General features: G+C 37.0%; 1 protein-coding gene across 2 annotated transcripts in view; it reads right to left on the bottom strand.

Annotated features, from left to right (window-relative positions):
- The window catches only part of LOC139143977 (cadherin EGF LAG seven-pass G-type receptor 2-like), a 47,256-nt gene extending 35,005 nt beyond the window's left edge, over positions 1 to 12,251 (bottom strand). Inside the window, exon 1 of one of the 2 annotated variants that reach the window (XM_070714604.1) lies at positions 12,069 to 12,251. In XM_070714604.1, coding sequence (XP_070570705.1) covers positions 12,069 to 12,162 — 94 coding nt within the window. In that variant the 5' untranslated portion in view covers positions 12,163 to 12,251. The remainder of the gene's footprint in view (positions 1 to 12,068) is intronic. The other variant, XM_070714605.1, reaches the window with a different exon arrangement.
- Between the last annotated feature and the right edge of the window lie 1,849 nt (positions 12,252 to 14,100).

Raw genomic sequence — 14,100 nt, 5'->3', positions numbered from 1 at the left:
ATGACCCGGGGAATCATTGTGAATATGTTTAGAAACCTCTGAAGTGACGCAGCTTGGACGCCGATGTTCTTTCACTCGGGCTTGCAAGGATCGTTCTGAATCTATAGCTCTGACAACAGCGCCCAATCCACCGTCATGGTGGTACCGATATGTTGATGACACTCACACAAAGTTAGAGCGGAAATTTGCTGATGAATTTACGCATCATATCAACAACTTGGACCAACACATAAAGTTCACAACGGAGGAGGAGCACGATAACGCATTGGCGTTCTTGGATGTTGAGACAATCAGGCGCCCAGATGGCCAGATAAAAACCAAGGTATTTAGGAAATCAACACACACTGACCAATATTTACATTTCACCTCAAATCACCCCCTGGTTCATAAAATGGGGGTAGTCAGAACCCTCCATCACCGAGCAGATCTCATCTGTAGCGATCCCAATGATAGGCTGGAGGAGAAAACCCACATCAACAATGCCCTTCATCACTGTGGTTATCCATCCTGGGCAATTAAGCAGGCAACCCGTACCAGAAAGAAGGCCCACACTAACTCAGTACAGAGGAATGGAAATCAAAAGAAGGTGCACGTAACTGCTCCATACATCAAAAACCTAACAGAAATATTGCAGCACACTTTCAGAACATATGGTGTGCAGTTACACGCTAGGCCCTTTAACACCATCAGACAACTACTGGTATGCCCGAAGGATCCCACCACCATCGAAAGACGTATGTGGTCCTATTTATCACATCCGATGTGAGGGTTGTGGAGATAATAAATGCAAAATGGACTATATCGGAGAAACAGAACGATCCTTGCAAGCCCGAGTGAAAGAACATCGGCGTCCAAGCTGCGTCACTTCAGAGGTTTCTAAACATATTCACAATGATTCCCCGGGTCATAATTTCATGGTAGAAAATGTGAAAATCTTGGATCGGGAGCCAGATTGGTTCAAGAGAGGTATTAAGGAAGCGATATACATAAGAACACATAAACCAACGCTGAATCGGGATGGCGGACGGTATCAACTTCCCCGAATCTGGGATAATATTTTAAGATCACGCATGCGCAGTGGTGCTAATCAACACCATTGATAAAGACGGCTGGATAGTTGTCGAAAGCTCTGGATAGAGAAATAATTCTCCCGTGCAGTACAAAGTATTTAGCGACAAGAACAAAAAATATGGTTGACGAAATTAGTTACATATATTTTATAACGCCAATGTACTGTAGTTGGAAATAACCAAAAGTTGGAAATAACCATGCCACAAAATTAATATAATTAACTTTACACAAATTTTGACATTCTGAAACAATACTCATGGTTTATTACATGATGGAATAATCACATATTGCTGTTACATTTTAACGAGCAGACCATAAAATATTTTATTATCGTTTCTTTTAAATGAGCAGATCATACAAGTTTTAATAGGTACAGGTGCGAGGTTGTTGAAATAGAAATATGTTTGCCTGCATAGAATAATTAATCTCTTCACCAAGGAAACGGCCATTGACCCATGGAAGTCTCATTTTCGTCCAAAGTACGGGAGTGGAAAAAAGCCTATTAACACTTTCAATAAATGGTTTTCAAACGTGAAGACAGCGCGGGTATCGAGTGTCCTTTTTTTTCAAAAGAAACAAGTCTTGGATATCACATCTGCATGCATCGTGAGCGTTGTCTTTTAAGGGAAATAAGTATTTTAGTAATGGTAATTTTTTCACAGGTTTACGAGATATAACGCGGGATATTGTTTTAAATGGATCTGACATTACCACTTGTAGGGGCTCAAATTAAAGCTTTTGGAGAAAGAAAAATTTTCATGGTCTTAGTTTTTCAGAAATTGACAATTTTATTTTTCTCCATAGAGATAACACAAATGGAGACCATTTTGAATTTAAAATACCACATTGATAGGTAATTTGTTGCTCTGGGGTCAAATTTTGTACGGTGACCCCTGGTTTTTATTCTTTGATTGGTGAGAGAAATGTTAAAATTTTCATTTAGAAAAGTTTGAGGAAAGGTTGAAATCTGTCTCTTTCGAAACGCCTACTACCTTAAACAGACTACATTTTGTGACACCTCAGTCGCTGATGACATGTAGTTTAATTTGAAAGCACATTGGTACCACGCACAAACATACTGTGCACTTTGCTGTTGACTATATAGCTTGCCAACCTCGTTTTCAAAATTACTACATCTTAATATTCGTATATAGACCACGTCAGGTAGAATGCACCTTGGCGACAGATATTCGGAATCTAATTTTTTTCAATTCTTTTCTAATCTACCACTCACAGAGACTCATTTTAAAGGTCTTGGAGTAATTTTTCATCTCTTCTCTCTTTGCTCTTTTCTCACGGAGTTACAATGTAACACAAAGATGGCGGCCATATTGAATTTCAAATATCGCAAAATGGTAGGTACTTAGTTTCTCTATTACCAAACTTTGCACGGTTTTCCGTTGATTTTTATTCTTGATATGGCGAGAGAATTGTTAAAAGTTTCAGTTTTGAAAGTTTTGGGGAAAGGTACTGGTTTTTCACATTTTCAAAGCGCATACTACCTCAAATAGACCACATTATGTGACCAATCAAGTTGCTAATAACATGGACCATGAAAACACATTTGTACCACAATGCGCAAACAAATATTTAGTGCAATTCGCACTTGACTTTTTTTGCAGCGTCGTTTTCAACATGACCTGAACTTAGTATTCGTATACTGAACACTTAAGATTTAAGCTACCGAGGAGCGAGTTGAACATAGTCCTTTATGAGCATTGAAATCCATTTGTGTAAAAAGAGAGAATTTTATATTTATACCTGAATTTTACACGCCATTTTGCGAAGATATTTTAACGTTCGACAAAATTTCGTATCTTGAGTTTCCGCTTGTTATTTCAATGCATTTCATCGGCAGAGTGATCTGACCTTTCAAGTTGCGATTGTTCCGCTTACTCGTTTTTTCCTTCATTGATGATGTACACCAGTGTTGGGTTTGGTTTAGTTGGTGAATTTCTTTTCTTTGTCGAGTTGGAATGACTTTGAAGGGTGATGTGAAAGTGTTTTTAAGCGTTATTGTCGGGTGAATGAACTCTAATGCACATAAATTAAAGAACATCACCTGTTGGATGTCAGCGTTGCACCAACCAGCGTTGGGTTTGAAATGACTTCGTATTGTTGAACAAGTATGGGATTTTTCACTGTGAGACGGTAATAAAATGCTACCACGGGTATGTACTTAAAAATCTCTCTCTCTCTCTCTCTCTCTCTCTCTCTCTCTCTCTCTCTCTCTCTCTCTCTCTCTCTCTCTCTCTCTCTCGTCTGTGCTGTTACTGCGCACTCTCAATATCAGCATCTTTAATCGCTGCCAGTGTTCTGCTATCATGACCATCGTATACACTGCAAGACCCGAGGTGCAAACTTTCTATAGACACTGACCGTGCGTTTACTCTGCTGTGTTCTTCCCAACTAAATAAAAAAGTACCATTATCTCGCTAAATTCCCATGTAACCCCAACACGAGTATGGTAGAAAAGTCCCCCATTGTACCAGTACATTGTAAAGTCGACGTTCCTAATGCATTATATTTTCATCAACTGTGATAGCGAAACATTTGCTACAAACAGGTCCGCTTTACACAGGCATATCCTTCCATGACAAGCAATCAAGTACGCCATTCTTGGCTTCATTTTGACAATACATCAAATATAATGAATATACAAATTTTACAGAATGTTTTATACAATATAAACGAATACTTCTGACGCATTAAACTTGCAATTGTAGTGTTTATTTAGCTTCGCTACACTTCGCAACACTTGTTCTCATTTGCATAGAACTTTGTACCACGTAATTTGCATAGATGGACCTTTTGCCGAATTGTTTGGTCGGAACTATTTCATCTACGAGGGTTAGAAGAAACTTTGAGCCTAACTGTGATAAAGCGATGCCAGATCAATGAAGCTTGGTTTGCATTTATTTCAACTCTTCAGATGTCTGGTTTATTTTCATTTCGCTGTGTATTTGTTGACTGCTGATACATGTACAAGACTTACGGGAAGCTATCAAAAAACGACGAGGAAAGTTGAGAAAAAATGTTTTGCTCCATCAGGACAATGTTCCACCCAACAAGTCAGTCATTGCCGTGGCAACAGTGTGTGACTGCGGCTTCAAACTCGTTCCACATCCACCATACTCTCCTGACCTAGCATCTTCAGACTTTCATCTCTTCCCAAACATGAAGAAATAGTTAGGAGGAAAGCATTTTGACGGTGATGATGACGTCATATCCGCCTTTCAGGACATTTTAGACGACTAAGATGAAATCTTCCACAAAGCAGGGATTCAAGCCCTGCAGCACGGCTGGCTGAAGTGTGTGGACCGCAAGGGGGACTGTGTTGAAAAATAAATGGCATAGAAACTCATTCCAGTAGGACTTCATATAGTTCGGCTCAAAAATTTTCATCCAACCCATCGTAAAAGGATGCTCTGTGTTTGCCAGCCAGAGTTCCCAAGTTTGCGGTTAAGGTTAAGCAGCAGTTTACTACTCGGTTCTAGAGAGTGCTTTTCCCGGGCAAACAGTCGACATTCGTCGGTTAGCGCTTCAGCCTTCAGTATACAGTCCGATTCAATTTCAACTAAGAGTGCGCGCTCCGTATAACTATAGGGCGGGAGACAGCAGATCGGGTGAACAAACTATATGATGCAAGTTGTTAATGTTATGAGTAACCCAATATCACCAGTCTGAGTATATGACTGTGAAATTGCAAAAATTTGTATCAGGTGTTTAATTAATATTTGCTTGTATTACATTACTTCATTTCTGTGCTTTTCAATATAGGTCGCGTACCAGATTAAATATACTTAACCAATGAATGGTCCAGCTTTATTTCCTAAAATGTCGATGTTTCGGCAAAGCCAGCCTAAGGCCAACTTGCGACAATATGCTCGTTGTAATATACTTAATGACTCGGTGTCAAGTAATATTCTCAATACAACCGTACGAAAGGATGTTTTCAAGACACAACAGGGCGTATATGTCAACAAAATCATTCACAAGATGGTTGGAAGAGAAAACAGACGTATATTCACTGAAAACATCTCACGAAATAAATGTAAGACGTGATCCACTTGCGTTGGTAAGATGCAAAGACTGGCGCATAGAAGTCAGGTGAAGTTTATGAATGGGAATCGGAGGAAGTTGATTCAAACAAACTTCAACCCTCATGATTACATCTGTTAACTCGGTATTTGCACTGAGTGCTTGCTATTGAGAAGGAAGCTCGCTACATGGGTTTCAGGAATACCCGGCATAAGTCGAAGAATAATAGCTGGGAAAAGTCCGAAAATATTTTGTGATGATGATTCGCAAGTCCATAGTCATTAAAAAGCTCCATATCTTGCATTTGTTTATTTCAAGACAAAAGAGCAATATTCTTAGGGTAATTGACAGTGGTTGGAAAATAGATTGAATTATTATAATGTCCAAACTCGCATTTTCTGCTCCCCCTCTGAGAGAGAGGGGAATCTAGCAACAAAGAGAGTCTATCCACTTATAGAGAGAGAGACGAAGGCGAACACACAGTGGAGGAAATGGCTACAAGAGGCAACCGAAGAAAGCCAAAAGTGGGCTTGGTGAAAATGAAAGCCAAATGATTTTTTCCAGCTCTATCCCGGGCAAAATGACAAACTTTCGTTATATTCCCTGGCAAAGAATCTTTAGATGTTCCATAATGCATGACAGTCTATGGAATCAAACAACTTGTGGTATTTACATGTATATCTGAAAACATAGCATTGTGTTAAATTAATTAAATAAAGTCAAAAGCAGTCTCCCAATCAGGTCGCAGTATAGTGTTGTCAAACCATTGTGTGAAATGTATCGAGACATTGATTGGTGAAAAAGTCAAAACAGGGAGACAACGTATCAACACGATTGGAACTAATTTGGGATAATTGGATTTTTATATTTTTCAAATTTCTCAAAAGTGTTAGGTGTCCTATAGCTGAATGTTGCAATATTACAAATTACTCATAAAAAACAAACAAGTGTGTGACTTAAAAAAGAAAAGCAGATGAGCTTACATTTACAGATTAAATCGACATTACTTCACCATCCAAATATCCAAAATTTGTTCCAATCGTGTTTATAATGAAAGAAACAAATATTAGGCCCCAGGAAGTTCAAGCCACAGCAGCCGTATACTTATACATTATTAGTAATTCTGTTCTCTTCCCTTTTTCTCTAGTTTTATGATCTTTTCCCGCTTCTCCGAAAGCATATTATAATGCCAAGATTTCACTTTCTTATGGTATAACGCGCCTAGATATTCGCACTCTCAAACGTTTACAATTCTTTTCTGATATACCACTTGTGGTGGTTCATTTTAAAGCTCTTGGTGTAAGAAAACTTGTGACCGTCTCAGTTTTTCGAAAATCGAAAATTTTATTTTTCTCCGGATTGAGTTAACACAGGGGTGGCGGCCATTTTGATTTTCAAATGTCGGTAAATCTTGGATAATTTGTATCTCTGTACCAAAATTTGCCCGGTGACCCCGAATTTTTATTCTTGACTTTGAAAGATAATGGCTGAAATACTCCTGGGGAAATTTTGAGTAAAAGTTTAAGTCTTTCACTTTCGAGGCGCGTACTGCCTTAACACAGCCGTAATGTGCATTCCTGCGGTTGACAATTGAATTCCAGTGAATAATAGAAATTTAACTGTATGTTCAGGATGTGTAAACAACTGAATAACGGTCTTTTCCAAATGCTCAACCTTTTCCCATTATTGTTATCTGTACATGTCCAACTTTACGGAACTGCGCCCGTGTGAGTTTCTCGTTTACAAACAATGTATTTCGTGCACGATATCTAGATGCACCTCATCATCATAGCTGCAACATTTAAATTATACTATGTAGATTATGACAGACATGTTTTAACTTTCATCAATCACCATCGTACCTTGGATACAGTGTTTACACTGGTCGTATGGGCTTTAAGTCTAATTTAAATTTCTCTTCAAAAAGTCTAATTACACTAATTGCATATATTTGCGTTTCCATATTCGTGACTATATTTCCAAAGTCTTTAAATGTCACGAACTCTATATAAAATTTATTTATTACTTTGATAAATGATGCGGAACACTAAGCTTAATTATGAATATTGCATCGGTACGATTGTCATAACATCATTGTTTTTTTTTTATTTAAACAGCATTATGAAGATTATTTCAATCTTCAAAATAGATTCGACGCATGCAAACCAATTTTGTTGGTCTTTACTTCATATAATATGTCGACGTTCCTCTGAACTTCTTTCGAGAGAAGCAGCATCAGCTATCTTGACATACGGGGTACCTAGTTCCAACCCTGTCAATTGCTCATGAACGGTTTACTGACGCATGCGCATTTATTGCTGTTTTATGTCAGAAGAAAAAACTTTTGAAATATGTACTGGTCATATTTCAAAATTAAGCGTTATGTGATGTGTTGTCAAAAAAACTAAGACTTCTCAGTCATATATATATATATATATATATATATATATATATATATATATATATATATATATATATATATATATATTATATATATATCTGGTGAGTCCATATTTCAATCCTCAACAATGTGAACCGTACTCTCTGTGCTCAAGTTCAGAGGTTGCCATAAAGCCATTATGGTGATAACCGGGAGGGCACATTGTATACATTTTGTATATATATATATATATATATATATATATATATATATATATATATATATATATATATATATATATATATATATATATATATATATATATATATATATATATATATATATATATATATATATATATATATATATAAGCCCTTTTTGAGGGTACCCAACTTTTGGTGGTAATGATCGTCAAATTAACAGTCAAATATTTTATTTTGTCAGTGTCCCTCGGATTGGAAGCTTGGAGATATGCACCATGTATGAACATGATATGTAACATATTGCAGAGATTCCTGAAAATTGCTACTCTCGTCAGGATATCAAATTACTCCCGTAAGAATATTTAGTTCCGTCATGTATTTAACTGAGTAAAATCCTGTCTAAATTCATCGGACACTGAAGTTGGAAGTTTCAATGTGTCCTCTCACATGCAAAATGTTAATCGCTACTGGTATTTAACGCAGGTGTTGTGTCCCTAATATACCTTAGTAGAACGGAATATATCTTAACGCCGTAAAGTAGGAGACGCAATGACACTTGTGTAGCATTTCCGCACACCTCAGAAAATACTGTAGGTAATCTTACTACTATCGCGCGAATACATGTAAAAGTGAACAATATAGAGTTGTTTAATGGAAATCTCCCCTTAAGTTACATACCCGGCTGCAAAATTGTACCAATATAGAATGTGTCATTCAGCTAAGCATACCGTTCGTCACCTACTTGACCCGCTGTTTTTATTATATTATATGCAGTATTCTTATTATTATAATGATCCGTAGTATTGTGGGTTATATTCTCTCGTTTGAAATTTATTTTGACTAAATAGGAGTTTATTGTTCTCATCATGATTGCACCGTCATCATTGGCGGGCCTTCCCTTAATTATATGGATTACGAGTCAATTTATCATTCCGTTCTGAAATACGATTAATCATGTTTTTTTGAAGCAGTGCGACCACCTGATAATTTATTTGAAGGGGTCAACCAGTGTGAATGTTGTCCATTTTCGTATTTCTGTTAAAGGTAGAATGCTCATCGGGGACAGATATTCAGACTCGCATTTTCACAATTCTTTACAGATCTACCACTTTTGGGGGCTCATTTCAAAGCTCTTGGAGTAAGAAAAACGTTGACCTTCTCAGTTTTTCGAAATCGAAAATTTTATTTATCTTCATAGAGTTAACAAAGGGATGGCGGCCACTTTGAATTTCAAATATGGGTAAATGTTAGGTTATTTGTTTCTCTAGTACCAAACATTACATGGTAAGGTCTGATTTTATTCTTGATTTGGTAAGAGTATATGATTGAAAGTTTCATTTACGAAAGTTTGGGTAAAATTTCAAGTCTTTCACTTTCGAAATGCGTACTACCCTAGACCAAAAAGATAGATCGTTTCTGGTCAACGCGCGCGTCATTTCAGAACCTGCGCGTCATGGTTTTTTTTTTTTTTTTTTTTTTTTTTTTTTTTTTTTTAAGGGGTTACATACTCATCAGTATAGCTATCCTTGATATCCCTGTTTGCCTGTCCAAAAATTATAAAAAGATAACAGAAGTATTATGCAGCCAGTGATAAAAGACTGTTGCATCAACAGTGTCAAACCAGCATTGTTAGGAATTTTAAAAGGGTAGGAAATAAGAAAAAAACGAGTCGCCGCATCACTTTTCTTTTAAGGGGGGGGGGGGCTTATCACAATTCTTATGTATGGTATAGCGAGGTATTTATCTTTGCATTTCATTCAGTTTGTTAGGTTATTTGAGATTGCAAAAAATGACTCTTCAAAACGTTCCTACGGTTCACAACAAATATTAAGTTTACATCTTAATCAAGTCGAAGGGGTTTTCCTATTTAGTTAGAGCGTGTCTCTACTTAGATGTGGGGGCTATATAATCTAAAATGCAAAAAACATTAATGATTGAATGTTCGGAATCGATCAAACTTCGTTTGTGGCCAAAATCTTTGTGCAATTCTAGTTCTAAAATCTGTAAATTATCAATGTGTAGCTTCAATGCAGCAAGGTTAATTAACCGCTCTGGACGCGATGTGTGCATTTTAAAGGGCCCGGAACTCAAACTTTTGATGAATTTTTCAAGAGTTTTTGTTTATCAATATCAACTTCAGTTCCTTCGCCTATTCCCCAAAGCACATTGAGATACACAGGATTCAGCTTGTCAACTCAGCTTGTATGTGTGTAGACTGCATTGTTATTGTTGACGAGTGAATCCTGGTCTGGCCTAGATTTCAAATGTAACAACACCACTGCATTTTACATATATAGACGCTATGTTTGCAAGATAATTAGTTGGTGTTTCGACTCGCGTGGGGGAGTAAAACAAGATGCTATGGTTGACAGTAACATAAAAAAATAATGAAAAATCATCGAAAATAAGAGTTACTGGTCTTTTACTAAACCCAATCTACTCATCGATATGTGTTAATAAACCTGTCACAGTATCCGACAGAAACCATTACTCTGGATTAAAGTTTTACCTGTTCACCCCTATTTTAAGTGAAAAGGTCCACAGACACCATTCATATCAATGGATTTGGACCACGCCATTTTGGTGACAGGGTTAAAGACTAATGATAAGTAGCGACGAAGTATAAATAACCCCGTAAGAGTTGGCTGTAGCTTTGGTCATGACTTTTATCCCTGGTCAGCGAAAAAATTACACTTAATTGCATGCATTTAGTATAATGACAAAATAGTAATTTTCATTTGTGGGTCAAGTACATTGCATTTATCGTTTCACTAATGACATTCCAATATAAAAGCTAAGTATCAAGACGAATAAAATATTTATCTGAGATGACAAAATTGTATTTCCTATGCAAAGTGATACAAATGAAAAAAGATGAAACGGAGAAGAAAAGGGTCACGATTTGAAGTCATTTAGATATTCTCTGCGCGGTCAATATTAGCTGCAATAATTGTAGCCTTGGTTGGTCGTGGGGCTTGGGCTTCTGTAGTGCAGCTCGCGCCTTGCCCCAAACGACAGAAACCCAAGCCCCACGGCCAACCAAGGCTACAATTATTGCAGCTAGGTCAATATGAAACGTACGTTTGCGAAACGCTTTTCGCTGATTAAGCACGAGTATGGCTTACTTGTAACTGTACCATGTGGCGCATGACTCTCAAAAAGATAAATATTGTCAAAAAACGATATGATCGTTCATCGCCAGCTTATCTGAATAATGGGTTTAGTGTTTCGATGAACAGACTAACTACTTAAGTTGAAATTCTCTCAACTTTTATTGAAAGGTGTATAGAAACACATCTGAAAGACAATGAGATGAGAGCAGAGACAAGGGGACGAGGAAGTAGCAGACAAATGGACGGATGGATGGACAGACAGAAGGACGGATGGACAGACAGACATACAGAAAGACAGACATATGGACGCAAGGCTGAACGGACAGACGGACGGAAGAACAGACAGCAGACGACAAGCAGACAGACAGACAGACAGACAGACAGAAGACAGACAGACAAACAAACAAACTTAAGTAGAGATAGAGGCAGAGGCAGGTCGGGGGACAGAGAAATATGACAAACAGACAGGCGACAGAAACTTGAGAGGTGGCGGGGGAAATTTTGATAAGATATTCATAACATGTGATGGTCATGAAAATCGTGTAAAATATTGATAGATATTAGACTGTTTCATCCACAGCAAACAAAGAAAACTATTTTCTCGTCCTACTTATCCCCAGTCTCTAAAGTGATGAAAGTACAGTCACTGCAATAAAAAGTTGTTGACATGGTCGAAGTGGTTTGAATTGAAACCAAATCCTCGACAATATAAACTCAACCTCGTAAAAAAGCAGAAGACAGTCTTCATCGCGTCATACCAATCAATTATTAATTAGGCGTTTATTAATGAAGCGTTTAATTTCGGGGTATCGTTTTCATCGTTCATAGAAAATTTTTTGAGCTTTTTTTGTGTTTAAGTGTAGCACCATAGGAGGATTAATATTCGGATGTGAGCTTAAGAAAGGACGCCGCTATCATCAGGTTATATTCAACATCGTTATAATTTGATCCATATGTATACTTACGAAATTGATATGTTCAAGAACAGGTCCAAGGCGTTTGAATCGCTAGCATACAATTTAATATGTAGGCTAATTTACCTGGTGCTTTGTTTAAACCGAAGTTGCATTGTATTACGAGAGTCCCGGCGGTATACGTGCCATTTCCTTTCATGCATATTTTCAGGTCTTACAATTAATGATACAAAACTTAAACAGCAACAATAGGGAATGTACGTCACAACCCTTACAATTCCAATCGAAGGGATTAGATCGGTGAAATTTGTGTAGCTTTGTATCGGTTTGACGGGTTTGTACTTACCGGCTGTACCGTGAACTTGAGACAAATACGAAGCAGATAAAAGCCACGTCAATAGTAGGATGTAGCGGTTCCGTGAGTGCCTGTACTCAGCCATCTTGCTATGAAGACATCGTCTGTGCCAGACTGAATGAGTCGCCCGCTCTCTCCCACGCACGTCGCTGTGGCGACGGCGCGTTCATCGATGCGAATAACCGGTCACATGACCCACGTGATGTTTACTGATACAAATTAAACTGTGACTTGAAGATAGGCGGAAATTAAGAAACATATAATGAATGCAATAAAAACACTGGTGATGAAGTTTATTTCTATTGTTTTTACCAAAAAAATAAATGAAATGAGAGGATGATGTGTGGGCAGTTTGTCCTATTTTGTGTTTCCGTAAGCACAACCAGCACCTCGACGTTGCTTCTCGTTGATGCTGTTTTAACGATGTTATACGCACGTCCCTCACTAGAATTTTGAATTTTGACTTAGCCTATCTTATTTAATACTGCGCCGTTAAAACTCCTAACTGACAAACATCAGCGATAAGTTCCAATAACACAGGTCCGTACATAGTGATGTGTCCACTTACCCGATCGCCTTTCACAAAACAATGTCGAAAGCGCGTAATTTTCATCGTCGTGAGTTTTATGCCGAGCTAGCAGGCAAAGGTCGGTCTCAGGACTCATGTAGCTTGGAAATGAACACTTTATCTCAAAAACTATGCAAAGATGATTGTGTTGATAGAACAATGAGAAACAGTAGTGAAATTACAATAACTTGCATTGATTTATATATTCACAAAGTGCTGTTTCTATTGCATGAGGTTAGCGGAGCGCATCTTGAAGACTGTGTGTGCATATATTATATATATATATATATATATATATATATATATATATATATATATATATATATATATATATATATATATATAGATAGATAGATAGATAGATAGATAGATAGATAGATAGATAGATAGATAGATAGATAGATAGATAGAGAGAGAGAGAGAGAGATAGATAGATAGATAGATAGATATTATATATATATATATATATATATATATATATATATATATATATATATATATATATATATATATATATGGATGTATATATGATGTATGGATGGATGGATGTACTACACAGACACACAGCCTTTCACTGTGTGTGGTAGCCTATGGTGCACAGTGTGAACAACGTTGTCCCAAAACAAAAATATGTGCATTGATATTATATTTGACAATGTACTTCAGTAGGATATTGTGATTAGAAATTTACATGTAAATTGTAAACGAGAGATACGATGTGGGAATTTCACCTCAAAGTATCATTTCACAATCCAAAACTGGCAATATCTGTGCATTTATGTGTCTTTGAGAACTGATATGAATGTACTTGACTAGAATATGGTGATTGAGGGGGAGGGAATTGTGTGCAAGAAATTTGAATTTTTTGGAATTTCTTGTCACAGCTCTTTGACAGTCTGCATACATTGATCACAAGAACAAACTGTAAATGATCACCAGAAAACTGGTTTATGAAAGATTTGTTTTCTTTCCTGTTCAGAGTGATTTATCGGTATAATTTACAATAAGCAAAACGTTGGAGGGCACCCAACCCCGCCCTCACCCCCTTATTGTACTCTGGAATTTTCAAGGGCCTCTTGAACAATCGCCGTTAATAATGCTTGATCTCTTAGCAGTCCCTATCTCCTGAACCAGATATGAACTGAATATGCTCACGTGTTTTACAACAGGTTCATTCATCATAGTAGTACGCTTCACAGAATATTAGATATCCAGTAAATAGACTAGAAAATTTTAACATTTACTCAACACAACAACTTGACCTGCTAATGTGACCTCTGAATAGAAGGAATGACATGTACAGATTTTGAGTTTGAAAAAATTACAAACTTAGTTATCAAGCATTGAAATTAACTGCTAATGACTCGACATGTATTGACATTTATTGGACACTACTGGACGCATGAAATAATACAGTATGACATGAATGACTGCATACTTTTTGACTGTTATATT

Source organism: Ptychodera flava, chromosome 11, assembly GCF_041260155.1.
Source record: "Ptychodera flava strain L36383 chromosome 11, AS_Pfla_20210202, whole genome shotgun sequence".
NCBI classification, from domain to species: domain Eukaryota; kingdom Metazoa; phylum Hemichordata; class Enteropneusta; family Ptychoderidae; genus Ptychodera; species Ptychodera flava.
The sequence above is the reverse complement of the archived record's forward strand: the minus strand, read 5'-3'. Positions and strand labels throughout refer to the sequence as shown.